Source organism: Ochotona princeps, chromosome 6 (assembly GCF_030435755.1).
Source record: "Ochotona princeps isolate mOchPri1 chromosome 6, mOchPri1.hap1, whole genome shotgun sequence".
Taxonomy (NCBI): Eukaryota; Metazoa; Chordata; class Mammalia; order Lagomorpha; family Ochotonidae; genus Ochotona; species Ochotona princeps.
The window spans coordinates 6,516,670-6,530,950 of record NC_080837.1 but is presented as its reverse complement, the minus strand read 5'-3'; the positions used below and the strand labels follow the sequence as shown (position 1 = coordinate 6,530,950).

The following is a 14,281-nucleotide window of genomic DNA, read 5'->3' as shown; positions in this document are numbered from 1 at the left end:
GGACAGAACTGGACATCAACAGGTAATGTATAATACGAGAAATACAGATTCTAAAAAGTTTGTACATCACAATCCACTTGCCTTCTAATTTTTTTTTCCGCTTCAACTGTGAAGTGGTCTCAGAAAAATCAACGATTGGACACACTTTGCACTCTTCCACAAGGAACGCCCTGTCAGCACCTTGCTGTGTTTCAGAGTGCTAACATGTGCATGTGTGTGTGTACATCATCCACATCCAAAACTGTACAGATACCAGATGGAACAGGCTGTATTTACCAACAATGGAAACCGCCCTAGCACAATGAACCCACCAGCTATTCTCTGTTAGCTGTTTTTGCCACAAGAATATCAGAAGGGTTTCCTCCATATCCCTACCCTCTTCCCCTACAAATTCTCAGAGATCAAGGACCCAGTCTGACTCAACTCTGTAACCTTCACAGCCTCCTTCCTAGGAGGAAGGACAAACCAGCCGCCAGAGGACATTCAGTGTGGCCTGTAACCCTCTAGAGGGGTTTATCTGTGCAGCACTGATTTTAGAGGGCAGGGAACATTACCAGTAGCTTAGTGGGGATGCAGCAGGGCAGTGTCAAGGCCCTGGGGTCACCTCTCTGAAGACAAGATCCAGGGCGGAGACCGAGGCTTCACCATCTTCCGAAGTCAGGCAGCAAGACTTTTCAACTTCAAGTTTAACAGCAGTAATGCTGTAGTATTATTTAAGTTACCAAGCTCATTTTACTGTGGATTTTGACAGCTCATGGTTTCCATAACTATGGGTCTGCTGCATCCAAGTTGTTGAACTACACGTGGAGAGCTTGAAGCAGTACTTCTTTGTTAATATTTAGGGTTCAAAATCTGTAGTGATGCCCCCACTTCACTATTAACACTTAGATTTTTGTGCCTTCTTTTTATTCCCCTTTCTGCCTTATCAGAGGAATATAACTATTACCACTCTTTTCAAATAACCAATTTTGGGTTTAATTCATTTTCTCTATAGTTTTTTCTTGTTTTCACATTTTTTTTTTGCCTTTTTCCTTTTTGCTCTGAGTTTATACAGCTCTCTTTTTAGCACTGTTGTTGTTTTTTAAGAAGATTTTTTTTCAAAGTTAGAGAGAGAGAGAAGGAGAGACAGATCTTCATCCACTGGTTCACTCCTCCAAACTGGTTGCAAGAATAAAAGCTGAGCTACGCTCAAGCCAGGAGCTTCATCAGGGTCTCCCATGTGGGTAGCAGGTGCCTCAGCACTGAGTTATCTTCCACTGCTTTATCAGGCGTATCAGCAGGGAACTGGAAGGTATTAGCAAAGACGAGAAACGGCATCCAGATGGATTCCAGCATCACAGGGGATGGCTTAACCCACTATACCATACAGCTATACCATATAACCCACTATAAGCATATACCATACCACCTAGTTGTCTAAGATGACTGCCACAGCACTGATTTTACAACCTTCTTCTCTTGTGATACATTTACTGTTACAAATTTTTCTCTAAGCACTGATTTATCATTCAAAATTTGTATTTCACTTTTATGTAATTAAAAATGCAGCCAGTTGTCCCAGATTTACTTTGTGACCCATAAGCCTGTTATTTAATCTACAATTCTTTACAGTTTTTTATAATACTGTCATCAATTTTAGTTTAATCTTATTTAATTTTTAATCAAGATAACATATCCTGTATGAGTTAAAATATTTTATTTTTGATAATGCTTGTACTACAATCAAAATAGAATATGATCTATTTTGGTGACAGATGCACTTAGAAAGAACAAGCATTCTATCAGTACCTATTAGAGCCAGTTTGATGATAGTGCTGTTCATTTCGTTCCTACTCTTAGTAATCTTAAGTCTTCTGATTGTACTGACAACTGACAGAGAAGTATTTAAGCTTCCAACTATCATTTTTGGCTTAGCCATTTCTAGTTCTGCCAGTTTTTGCTTCATGTATTTTAAAACAATCTTATTAGATTCTTACACATTTCAATTATTATATTTAATTGGCCCTTTTATTATTAAGTAATTCAGTGTTTTTCCCTAGTAATTTTCTTTGTTCTAAAGCCTTCTGCATCTGATACTAATAAGGCCATTCCAGCTTTCACTGATTAATGTTTGCACATAATATATTTTTCTACTATTTTACCTTTAATCTATATCTAGACATAACATATTTGAAACAAATTTATTATAGGCAGCATAGACTTGCCCAATTTTTTTGATCCAGTTTCATAAGCTCTGTCATTGAATCAGTGAGTTTAGACTTTATATTTAGCATAACTACATGCTTGGACTAAAAGCCAACAACTTATCTGTATTCTTTTTGGCCCCTCTGTTTTACCTTTTTCTGTTTTCTCTTTCCTGCCTTCTTTCAGATCATGTGATTATCTTTTACTATTCCACTCTTTGTATTTTTTTAAAGATTCATTTTTATTGGAAAATCCAATCAGATTTACAGAGAGAAGGATAGACAGAAAGATCTTCCATCTGCCTGTTCACTCCCCAAATGGCTGCAGGTTGCATGGCTGCAGATGAGCAAATCGAAGCCAGGACCCAAGATGTATTTCTGGGTTTTCCATGCAGATACAAAATTCCAAGGCTTTGGGCTGTCCTTGATTGCTTTCCCAGGCCATAAGCACGGAGTTAGAAGGGAAGTGGAGTAGCTGGGACATGAACTGGTGTCCATATAGTATCCTGGCATCTGCAAGGTGAGGATTTAATCACTGAGCTATCATGTTGGGCCCTGTATGGTATTTCATTTGCTTCTCTAACACATACAATATACATGTGGGTTTCAATGTGTAATCAAACGATAATGAGGAGTTAGTGAGGTGACCTAGTGAGTAAATTCTCTACCTGCTATTGCCAGTATCCTTTGGCCCCTACAACAGTTGGAGTGGGGCCAGGTCAAAGCCATTCGCCTGGAACTCCACCCAGGTCTCCCAAGTGGGGGTCAGGAACCCAAATACCTGGGCCAGTTTCTGCTACTTTCCCAGGTGCTTTAGCAAGGAAACAGATTTTTAAATCATACTCCAAGTATCTGAGGTTCTGCTGATTTTTCTGAATTTTTTTCCTTCTGCTGTTCAGATGGATTCATTTCTACTGATCTAACTTGAAGTTCACTGAATATTTTTTCACAGCTGTCATCCAGCTGTTGTGTCCAGTTGAGTTTTCATTTCAGTTACTACATTTTTCAGTTCTAAGCTCCATGTGTGGTTGTCTTTGAAGTCTTAATCTTTACTGAGATTTCCTAGCTTTTTATCTATTTTCAGTGTTCACCCTTACTTGTTAAATGTTATAGTAGCTGTTTTAAGTCAGGTAATTCCAACACTGTCATCTTGCATTAAAATTCTGTCTTCCCTTGCAAGTTGAGATTCTCCTGACTTTCTGTGTGCCATTAAAAATAAGCTATCCTAGACATTCTTGACATTATGAGACTGTGGTTCTTGTTGAAGTCTTGTGGAGAATGATGACACTTTGCCTCAGCAGCTCATCTACCTGGTTGTGTTCAGACCATCCCTGTGGGTTATTTCAGGATCAATTCCATTTGCAAAGCCTTTCCAGTGCTATTTGCATCTGTTCTCTGAATGTGCTACCCAGTGGCCAGTCAAGACTTGGAATGTGGTTTGTTAGCTCTAGTCTCAAACCTTTGGATACTCTGTTTAGAATTAAACCTACAGGAACAGTACGGGAACAAACCCAGAAAAGCTATGAAGAGTGTGACCACCCAGAGGTCACATCTGACTTTCCGAGGACATCTTCCCAAGCCTCTCCCACTTCATAATCTCCCACGACAGCCTCAGCCACCTCAGGGTTCCCTGTATCACTCCTCCCTGCCATGTGCTTCCAGACATGAACTGTACCCAGGACCTAGGAGGAGATCCAGAAGGGAAGAAAGCAGCAGGATTATCCCATCTGTGTTAGGTCCAGCTCCTAGCAGTGGAAAGGAAGATCCTTCTCTCTCTGGGTTTCAGGCACCTGCAGCTCTGCTCTGAATAGTGTCCCCACAGGAACCCCTGTGTGTCTGCTCTGACCACTGTCCCCACAGGAACCCCTGTGTGTCTGCTCTGACCACTGTCCCCACCAGGGACCCTTGTGCGTCTGCTCTGACCACTGTCCCCACAGAGACCCCTTTCCCATTCGTCAGCCTGACCCAGGGTTCTTCCTTTCGAGTGCTATGTCAATGTGGATATGTACCTCTGGGGTTCAGATTGCACTAACAACAAGCCAGGAAACACCAGGTTTTTTTGTTTGTTTTTTGTTTTGTTTTGTTTGCTTTCATTGTTGTTGTTTTGTTTAAAAGAAAAGTAAACACTCTGGGGGGGGGGAGGGTTGAATTCTTAGTCTTCTTTTCCAAACTGCCATGGTTTGCTCTTCAAAGCCATCAAATGTACCATGCATTCTGTTATATTTTTGCTGCATTCAATGGGAAATAGAAGTAGGGGGAGCAGAATTGGAATGGTCATAATTATCACAACTAACTTAATACTACTTGTAGTTTTCAGTGCTGAAACTACATTTTTTAGTCCTGAAATCTAGATGGTTCATTTTTAAGTCTTTGTTACTTTTATAGCTTCCAGTTCTCTGCTGAAATCCCCAATTCTGTATTTTCAACGTCTTCTTTATGGACCTGACTGGCAGAGAGATAGGCACGTGCAGTCACCAAGATTGCTGCTGTCAGGGACAGCATTGCTGGACAGCTTGGCTGGACCAGAGAGGAGGATTAAGCGACTTTCTAAAAATCCAAGAAATCCTTGTTCTTGCATCCCTTCCTCATCTACACCCAAGAAGGAAGCCTCACTCGAGCTTCCACAAATACATCTTGCTCCTGGGAAAGGAAAGCAGGCCAGGCAGAGAGAGGGAAGATAGGTATCCACTCCCAGGAGCAGTATTCCCAGCAAGAGCCTGCTGGCCAACAAGGAGAAAAGAACAGAACAAAAAACAGATGAAGGAAGGAACTGAAGTAATGGAAAGGAATACCACACCCCCAAATGAGAGAGCAAAACACAAAGATACTGGGTTTTCAAAACTAATTCTTAAACTTCAGGCGATCCTGTTCTAAATCACAGCACCAGACGCTGAAAGCAGATGAGTGGCTGCGTGGGCCTGGGGCTGGGAACATAGACTGACTGCAAAAAGAGATGGAAATATTCTAAAGCTAGGCTGTTGCACAATTCTATATTCTGAACTACATGTGCACTTAAACTAGAAGATTTGTATGGTATAGAAATTTTACCTTAGGGGCTGCGGCATGGCCTAGTGGCTAAAGTCCTCGCCTTGAACGTGCCAGGATCCCATATGGGCGCCGGTTCTAATCCCGGCAGCTCTACTTCCCATCCAGCTCCCTGCTTGTGGCCTGGGAAAGCAGTCGAGGATGGCCCAAGTCCTTGGGCCCCTGCACTTGGGTGGAAGACCCGGAAGAGGTTCCAGGTTCCTGGCTTCAGATGGGCGCAGCCCCGGCCGTTGTGGTCACTTGGGGAGTGAATCATTGGACGGAAGATCTTTCTCTCTGTCTCTCCTCCTCTGTATATCTGACTTTGTAATAAAAATAAAAATAAATCTTAAAAAAAAAAAGAAATTTTACCTTGGGACCAGCACATTGGCTCAGCTGGTTAATCCTCTGTCTCAAAGCACCAGTATCCCATATGGGCACCAGTTTGTGTCCCGGCTGCTCCACTTTCCATCCACTCCTTGCTTGTGGCCTGGGAAAACAGTAGAGGATGGCCCAAAGCTTTGGGACTCTGCACCTGTGTAGGAGACCAGAAGAATCTCCTGGTTTCAGATTGACTGGGCTCCAGCTACTGTGGCCACTTCAGGAGTGAATTAGCATATAGAAGATCTCTCGTTTTCTCTATAAATTTGCCTTTCCAGTAAAAATAAATAAATCATAAAAAAAGAAGCAGGGGGATGTTGTGGCCTGCAGGTGAAGCTTCTGCCTGTGGTGGCTGCATTCCTATCAGAGTGCCTGGATTCAAGGTCTGGCTAGTCTAGTTCCAATTCAGCTTCTTACTCATGCAGACTGGGGACAGAAGGTGCAGCTCAAGCACTGGGGTCTCTGCCATCCATAGGGAGTTCTGGGCTCCTGGCTTTAGCCCAGCAGCCTTGGCTACTGTGGGCATTTGGGGAGTGAGCCAGCAGATAAAAGAGCTTTCACTTTCCACCTTACAAGCAATATAAATAAAATAACAAACTTATTTTCTAACAGCTTTTCTTTATAAAAAAAAAATTAATTGAAAGGCAGATCTATACAGAAGAAGGAGAAAAAGATCGCCCATCTGCTGGCTCACTCCCCGAATGGCTGCAATGAACAGAGCTGAGTCAATCCAAAGCTAGGAGCCAGGGGCCTCATCCAGGTCTTCCATATGGGTGCAGGGGTCCAAGGACCTGGACCATCCATTGCTTTCCCAGGCCATTAGTAAGGAGTGGGATGGGAAGTGGAGCAGCTGGAACTAGAACCAGAACTCAGATGGGATGCTAGTGCCTGCAGGTGGTGGATTAGCCTATTGAGCCAAGGTGCCAGACCCAAATGCAAGCATTTAAAAACTAATAATAGGTGACTGACATGGTAGCCTAGTGGCTAAAGTCCTCGCCTTGAATGTGCCAGAATCCCATATGGGCGCCGGTTCTAATCCCGGCAGCTCCATTTCCCATCCAGCTCCCTGCTTGTGGCCTGAGAAAGCAGTCCAGGACAGCACAAAGCTTTGGGACCCTGCACCTGCATGGGAGACCCAGAAGAGACTCTGGGTTCCTGGCTTTGGATTGGCTCAGCTCCAGCTACTGCACCCACTTGGGGAGGGAATCAGCAGATGAAAGATCTTCCTCTCTGTCTCTCCTCCTCTCTGTATATCTGACTTTCCAATAAAATAAATATTGAAAAAAAAAAGAAAAGTCAAGCTAAAAACTAATGCTGTACTCAAATTTCAAATCAGCTTCAGTCAACTGAAAGTATCAAACAATAAAACTTTTAAAAAATATAGAAAATTTAGCTTTATAATAGGAAAGCATAAACCCTGTGTAAGACTTGGTTAAAGTATTCATATTATGGCATCTTACATGGCCACTATGCTTCTTTCATAATAAGAAAAATACAGATACTTTAAAAAAAAGTCTTGGTAGGATAAGAACACAAAAAGCAGTCAAATTAATCTACTGCAAAAGAAAAAAAACTCAAAATATACGCTGGTGTTACCTATACGTTTTATGCGGATGGATGTTTCACAGTTTTTAAAGTAGAAGCCATGCAAGTCCTCACAGGTGCCTTGGAAGTGAGCAGCATAATGGAGGCTACGGGCGGGGGGGGGGGCTGGCACTTCTCCCTGGCCCTGCCAGGGGCAAGCACCAGCAGCGGTTCTGGTGTGGAGTTCCTACCCAGGCGGGCAGCCGGCGCAGGAGCCACATTCCCCGGCAGACTGGGCTGCCAGCCCGGTCACTTCCTAAATGAGCTCCCTAGGGGCCTCCGAGAGCTGTCTCCTGGGAGGAGCCCTGCTGCCCAACCCGCGTACTGCCAGGCACTCAGGGTAGCCCTACTGAGCTTCCCCTGGACCACTGTGAATACTCTACACCCATGACCCAAGTCACCCTAGACTGAGACCAACACCAAGACCAAGTGGCAGCAGCAAGGGCAGTTTTGAGCCCTTGGGCCTTGGGGTTTGCTGCTGGGCAGTCTACAGGGCGGAATCCCTCCATGTAACCACCCCATCCCATGCAAGCTCCTTGCCAGTGTCTGTCCTGTGCTTCCCTCCCTACTCCAAGCAAACGTCTATTGTCTGCCCGGACTTCCCGAGCCTCTTGCTCCCCGTGGAGCCCCTATGCCCAGGACAAGACTCCCGCCCTCCACTCCAAGAAAGGCCCAGTTCGGGAAGTGAATCATCGGACGGAAGATCTTCCTTTCTGTCTCTCCTCCTCTCTGTATATCTGACTTTATAATAAAATAAATAAACCTTTAAAAAAAAAAAAAGAAAGAAAGGCCCAGTTCTTGAACAAACCAGAGACTGTCTCTACTCTGAGTTGTCAGATTGCATAAAAAAAGAAACATGGAACATCAGTTAAGTTGGAATTGCAGATATACAACTGATCATTTCTCAGTATAAATACGGCCTATCTGATCTACCATACCCCACCTTTGAAGTGCTTTTTCCTTCTACCACTCCTCAACAATACTCTTCAGAAGTGCCACCGACTACAGGGCATGGGCATTTGGTGAAGCAGTTAAGGTGTATCCTGTACTGTGGTGTCTAGTTCGAGTGCCAGCTCTGTCTGGATTCCATCTTCCTGCTAATGCACACCCTGGGAGGCAAGAGATGGCTTAAATGGCTGGGCCCCTGCCACCCACACGGGAGAGACAGAGGAGATCCGGGCGCCCAGCTTCGGTCCTGGCTCCCCCTTGGCTACTGTGAGCATTTAGGGACTGCAACCTCAGATAGGAGATCTCTGTCTGTCTCTATGTTCCTACTCCTCCCAAATAGAAACTGAAAATTAACGGAACAAAACCGCAATGAGACACTGCCCTCCTTCAGCCCTGGAATACCAACCCTAGATGTAGGACATGCTGCTCCCTCTTGTTGATTCACATACTCCTGCTTCACAATTCTGCCCCCAACCTGCCTCTTTCCCGAGTAGGTAGACACCACCGGATTCATGTCTCCACACACAACATCATCACCTCTACAGGCCTCCTGTCCCACGGGAACGTGCACCTCTCCTACCATAGTCAAGCCTGTGCTAAGCACCTCCGTCTTACAACGGCCTGGAAGATAGACATTATGACGATAATTATTCCAATTTTACAACTTGATCAAGATCATACCACGTTAAAGTCAGATTTGCATGTAGATACACCTGACTCCAAAATCCAGCTCAATCCAGAGTCAACTAGAACTTTCTGAACACTCAGTATTTTTCAAAAAATTTTTTTAGAAAGACTTACTGATTTATTTAAAAGTAAGAGTTACAGAGAGGAGGAGAGACCGACAGAGATAAAGACAGATATCCTCCAACTACTGGTTCACTCTCCAGGTAGTTGTAACAGAAGGGGCTGAACCTGGACTAAACCAAGAACCAGGAGCCTCTTCTGTATCTCCCGCATAGATGGTGAGGGTCCAGGTACTTGGCCCATCCTCTGCTGCTTTTCCCAGGCTGTCAGCAAGGAGCTAGATCAGAAATGGAGCAACTGTGCCCACATGGGATGCCAAGGTCCCAGGCAGCTTCACCTGCTACGCCACACTGCTGGCTCCCAGACAAGTGCCCAACAAGAGCTTCTGCAAGCTGAAGCATACTTCATAGGGTCCCCGTCAACACTGCGGCCTCAACACAGCAACACACGCTGGCACTCCTTCCTCCACCTCCCTCCAGGGCACAGGCCTCTCGGCCACACACCCCTACATTGTCAGAACAAAGAAGCAGGCCATGCTGCCCACACACCTGACATTTGGAGGGCAACTGGCCAAGGGCCACGCCTGTGATCCCCTGCTCTGGCCAACACTGCATGCCCTCCCCGCCCCTTCTATAAATAGCCACTGCTCGCTGGCTGCCGGGCAGTTGCGGCAAGAGTTTCCATGAGGTCAGCTCCCCAGGGTGGCCTCCAGGGACCCAACACCCTCACTCACCTCTCCCGAAGTCCTGTGGACTGCTCGCCCCTGCGAGGGGCTGTCACGGGTGCCGTGTCTCCGCCGGGCGGGGGGCGTAGGCACCTGGGCAGAGCCCGGAGGTGGGGCCTTCCCTGAGCTCTGGGCCGCATGCTCTGGAGCCTGACTCCGGGGAGAACTGGGTTTGCTGTCAGTGGGGGGCTCTGCTTTGGGCTTTGGAGGAGCAAATCTTTTCCTGTTCAAAGGTTTCGTCGGCTGGGGGGCCAAGGAAGGCACCGGCTGGCCAGGAGCAGCAGGCACCCTCTCATCTCTGGCCTTCCTTGAAAGAGTCTCTCTGGGTGCCCTGACACTTGGGGCCTGGGACCCCTCCTCCCCTTGAGGCTTGGCTGCCCGGGTGCTCTCCAAGTACATGTCCTTCAGGGAGAAGTACATGTCCTGTGCTGGGCCTGGGCAGGGGGCTGGGGTATTCTGAGCCTTATCTTTAGAGCCCACAGAGGAGGCTGCCTTTCTGGTGTTATCAGTCCTGGAGGACCCAGGGCCCTGAGGGGCTCTGCCTCTGGGCTGGCTGCGGACCTGCTCTGTGTCCCTGGGCCCCTGCATAGCTGGGGCGTCAGGCGGGTCAGGACTGGGGACACAGTTTTCTGAAGAGCGCTGGCCTCGGGCTGCCTGCTCTGACTCTGGCCTCCGCTGACCTTGCTTGGACTCCTCCTCTTTCTTTTTCTTCTTGGCCCGGGACTCCTTCCTGGGGGCCCTGTGGGGCCCCAGCTCCATGGCCTCACAGATGTACGTCAGCAGGCCGTGCTCAGTGTCCTCCCCGTTTTCGGGGGTGGCCTCCCCGTTGGTGGGCAACTCTTCAGGAGGAAGACTGGTGATCAGGCCCAAGCCTGGGTGCTGAGCAGACTCGGCATCTCCCTCCTGCCAAGGGCGGGGCTCCTCATTGGCCTCCCCAGTCGGGGCAGAGGGGCTGGGCGCCTCGCCTCCGCTCAGCCGCCGCTTGCGCTGGAAGCGGTCAGGGCTGAGCTTGCGCAGGACATCAGCGTCTCCCCCAGCCTCCTTCCCGTGCTTCCAGCTCTGCTCGATCTCCCGCATCTTGGCTGCAGCCTTGCGCTTCAGCTTGGCAAACCAACGCTGGTGGATCTTGTACTCAGTCATGGTGCCTACTTCCAGGACCCCCGAGCAGGACACAATGCCCTTGGTGTTGCGAGCAGAGGCCTGGTAGATGGCAGCATCTTCTTCTCGACACCTAGAGGTAGGAGCATGAGGTGCCACCTGTGCCCTCCTGGGAGGCAAGCGCCCCCATTCCCCACAGCCAGAGTCTTGTAGAGTTGAGCATGCTTCCCCCATATGGCAAGTTCACCCGAGTGCCACGCCCACTTCGGACATGCCCAGTTTCCTCTGTCACAGTCCAGAAAACTGAGGCCGACAGGAAGTTGGCACCTGACCAAGGTCAGGATGTCCCAGGAGGATTAGCCTTGGGGCCCATGAGAGTTCCCTTAGGAAGCAGGTGACTGACACAGCCCTCCTGAGGCAGTGATGACACACTTACTTTTTTTGGTGGCTGACCTCACAGAGGGGATCAGGACCTCCTCTAACCATGCTCAGCTCTGACTGTTCCCAACCTGGCCTGAGGAGATCCCAGACACGGGCCCCAGGGGTTTAACTCAGCCACAGGGCTCCACCTCCCACCTTCAGATGGTGCCTGGACCTCTGCATCCAGTCAATGCCATTGCCGAGGGCAGGCTGTGGGCAGAGAGGGCTGGGCAGGCCCCCATCTCTCACCTGTAGAGTTGTAGTGTGTGGCAGTTGCCCTGGTGAGTGATCTCGTATTTTGGCAAGCCACAGTAGCGGTCCAGCTCTGTGTCATCTTTGTACCAGGTCACCTCGGGCTCTGGGTATCCTGAGAAGAAAGTGAAAGATAGGGCTGTCAGAAAGTGTGTTCTACAAGAGTGGGAGGTGGGTAACAGGAAGCTAGTTTCCCCAGACTGTCCAACGGGACTGGACAGGACCATCTACCTAGGCCTGCTGCAGGCACATAGCCAATGGGCACTCAGCTCACTTTCAGAAGCTAGGCCCCACCAAAGTGGAGAACGTGGCCCTTTCAGTAGGTGGACTTGAAATATAAAGGCAAAACTTCCTGGCTGTCTACTGGGAAGAGAAGCAAAGAGCTTCCTGGACTCTCGCTGGCAGAAAGAAGTTTCCTGCCTGTAGTGGCCCACTGGACATCCTGTAGCAGGGGCTCTGTTCCCGTTCTCAGAGGCCTCTTTCCAGCACGTCATCAGCCCCATCAACACCAACAGCCCTTCTCTCATTCCAGGTCCCTAAACTGATGATCAAGCTATGAATCTGTCCACCTGCTCATTCACTCACCCATCATCCACCCATCTACTCATCCACACTCACCTACCCAGTGTGCCACTGTAAGAAGACTACCTGAGGCTTCTGCCCTGCCCCTCTTCTCTGGAGACTTCCAGACCACCCACCAGGAAGAACTTCTGATGGTCCAGCAATGGGCCTAAAAACCAGTCCATCTACTCCAACTTTTTGACTCAGGATGTGAGAATCAGAACTAGAGACAGTCTACCACTGTGCCTGAAAATTACCCTGGAAGGGCAGACAGCTGCATTCTGCCACATGGACCGAGAGGCAGACAGGGCCTTGTGGCATGAAACACAGACAAGTCGAGGCTCACGTTAGAAGAGATGAGAAGTATAAAGGGTCCCAACACGCTTCCAAGTACCAGCTCCATGCCTGCCTGGGTCTAACTGCCCTCCCGCATAAACCCCAACCTACAAAAGGATTCTGCTTCACTTCTTAAGCTGACTCCAACCGATTCGCATTACTTGTTAGAAATTGAAGTCTCTTGGCCTGCATTCACTCAAGCACATATAAACAAGTGGGACAGAGACTTCTGCTCTCGGGAAACTTGCCATGTGGTGGAAAGAAGGGAGCGGCACAACCGCAAACACACGGACCTCATCCTCCTTGCCTCTGTGGATGGTGCCCTGCACTGGACCCGCTCTCCTAAATCTTCCTTCTACCACCCAACCCGTCTTCTCCATCCCCTCATTCCTGCCAGAACCCAGGCCTGCTGCACTGTTAAGAACCTCTTTTGGGGCCAGCATTGTGGTACAGTGGGGTAACTGATGCAAGCATCCCTTTTGAGCATGGGTACAAGTTCTAACTGCTCATTTAATCCAGCTCCCTACTATTGGGCCTGGAGAAGCAGTACCCTGCCACTGCTGCCTGCTCCCTCGTCACGTGGTCCAGCTGACGACACTGAGACGTTTCAGCTCCACCAGGACTCCCGCCTCCCCTACCCCCCTCTCACAGTGGAGTACACCCTGCTCCCTGACATACTATACGCTCTGCAGTCTGTAAACGTCCTCCTCTCCTCCCATCCCTGAGGAAGGATCAACTTTGACAGCAGGGACTATCTGTGTCCTCAGTTCCTAGAATAGTGCCTGCTGTGGAATCAACACTTATTTATAGATGAATAAAGCAAGCATCATGCTGTGATGCTGGGAAGGGAGCAGGCACCTCTAGCTGCAGTAAACGCTTCTGAGGTGAGCGGCACTGTGGCGAGACCTGAAGAGCGGCAGGCAGAAGGCTGAAAGACTCAGGACTTCCGCTTTCCTTCCCTTCCCTGAGGTCTAACTTCAGCTGTACTTCCTGTCCCCCACACTGATGCTGCCCTGGGCTGCTTTCTGTCCCTCTGCTGAGTGCCCTGTGGGCAGTCACATCATCTCTGTCTCTGTTATCTGCGCCTCCTAACACAGAGCTGGTACACAAGTTATTTTATACAAACCTTCTAGACCAGTAAGGAAACAAGGGGTGTGCCCGACAAAGGACTGCATCAGCAGTGTGAGCAAACGGCACAGGGGATCCGTGCACAGGCCGGGAGCAAGGGAGGCTAGGCTGCAGCTGGCTCAGCCAGAGGCCAGCTCGGCAGGCCTGGCTGTAAAGCGAGCCCTATGTTTCCACTGTGAACTAAGGCCCCCTGGTTACATCACTGCGTGTACGCCCAGGGCCAACACAGGTGGCCTCACCATCCTGTGGGATGATCTCATCCCAGCCAAGCCTGGCTCCGAGTCTCCCTGTCCCCTGTCCTCCCTAGCACAGCCTCCAGGACACCGACATCCAGTCAGCCCAGGGTGAGAGGGTGGGAGGGTCAGGATGCAGGGGTGGGGCAAGAAGGGGCTGTTTAATGGGTTCCACAGCCCCAAGGCTGGGTGGGGCCTCAGTGGCCATGCCACCTCAGGTGTCTCTCCACATAGTGGGAACCCATGTGTCAGCTTAGGGCTGCCCAGTGACAAAAGGCTTTCAAAGAAAACTCATCTGAGAGAACACCTGGCCCGGTCCCCTGGATAATATGAACTGTATTCTAAAGCATACAAAGAGGTGCCAGGCTGGGAGGGGAGACAGGGGACAGGCCGGTCCTCACTGCCAGCTGTATACACATGACCCCACGTGCGTGCCCTCATTTAGCCCACCACACGTTCAGCCCTCCCAGCAGCAGGGGTGCTTGTGGCCTTGACTCTGTCCTTCACCTCCTGTTACCCCTGTGTCCAGGCAGCAGGCCCAACTCAGGGACCCTGTTCCTGACCATTCCCAGACTCACACTCCAGCCTGCCCCTGACATTCCCGTTTGCAAAGGCACATGGTCAGGAGAGAGAAGGGGATGTCTTTCAAAGCACGTTCAGAC

The 14,281-nt window shown here is 49.0% G+C and overlaps 1 protein-coding gene across 5 annotated transcripts in view; it reads right to left on the bottom strand.

Moving 5' to 3' along the window:
- The window catches only part of ALPK3 (alpha kinase 3), a 47,068-nt gene that overhangs the window by 15,603 nt on the left and 17,184 nt on the right, over positions 1 to 14,281 (bottom strand). For all 5 annotated transcript variants that reach the window (XM_058665514.1, XM_004594601.2, XM_058665511.1 and 2 more), the window contains 2 exons: positions 11,359 to 11,476; positions 9,601 to 10,822 (listed from right to left, as the gene is read on the bottom strand). In XM_058665514.1, coding sequence (XP_058521497.1) covers positions 9,601 to 10,822; positions 11,359 to 11,476 — 1,340 coding nt within the window. The remainder of the gene's footprint in view (positions 1 to 9,600; positions 10,823 to 11,358; positions 11,477 to 14,281) is intronic.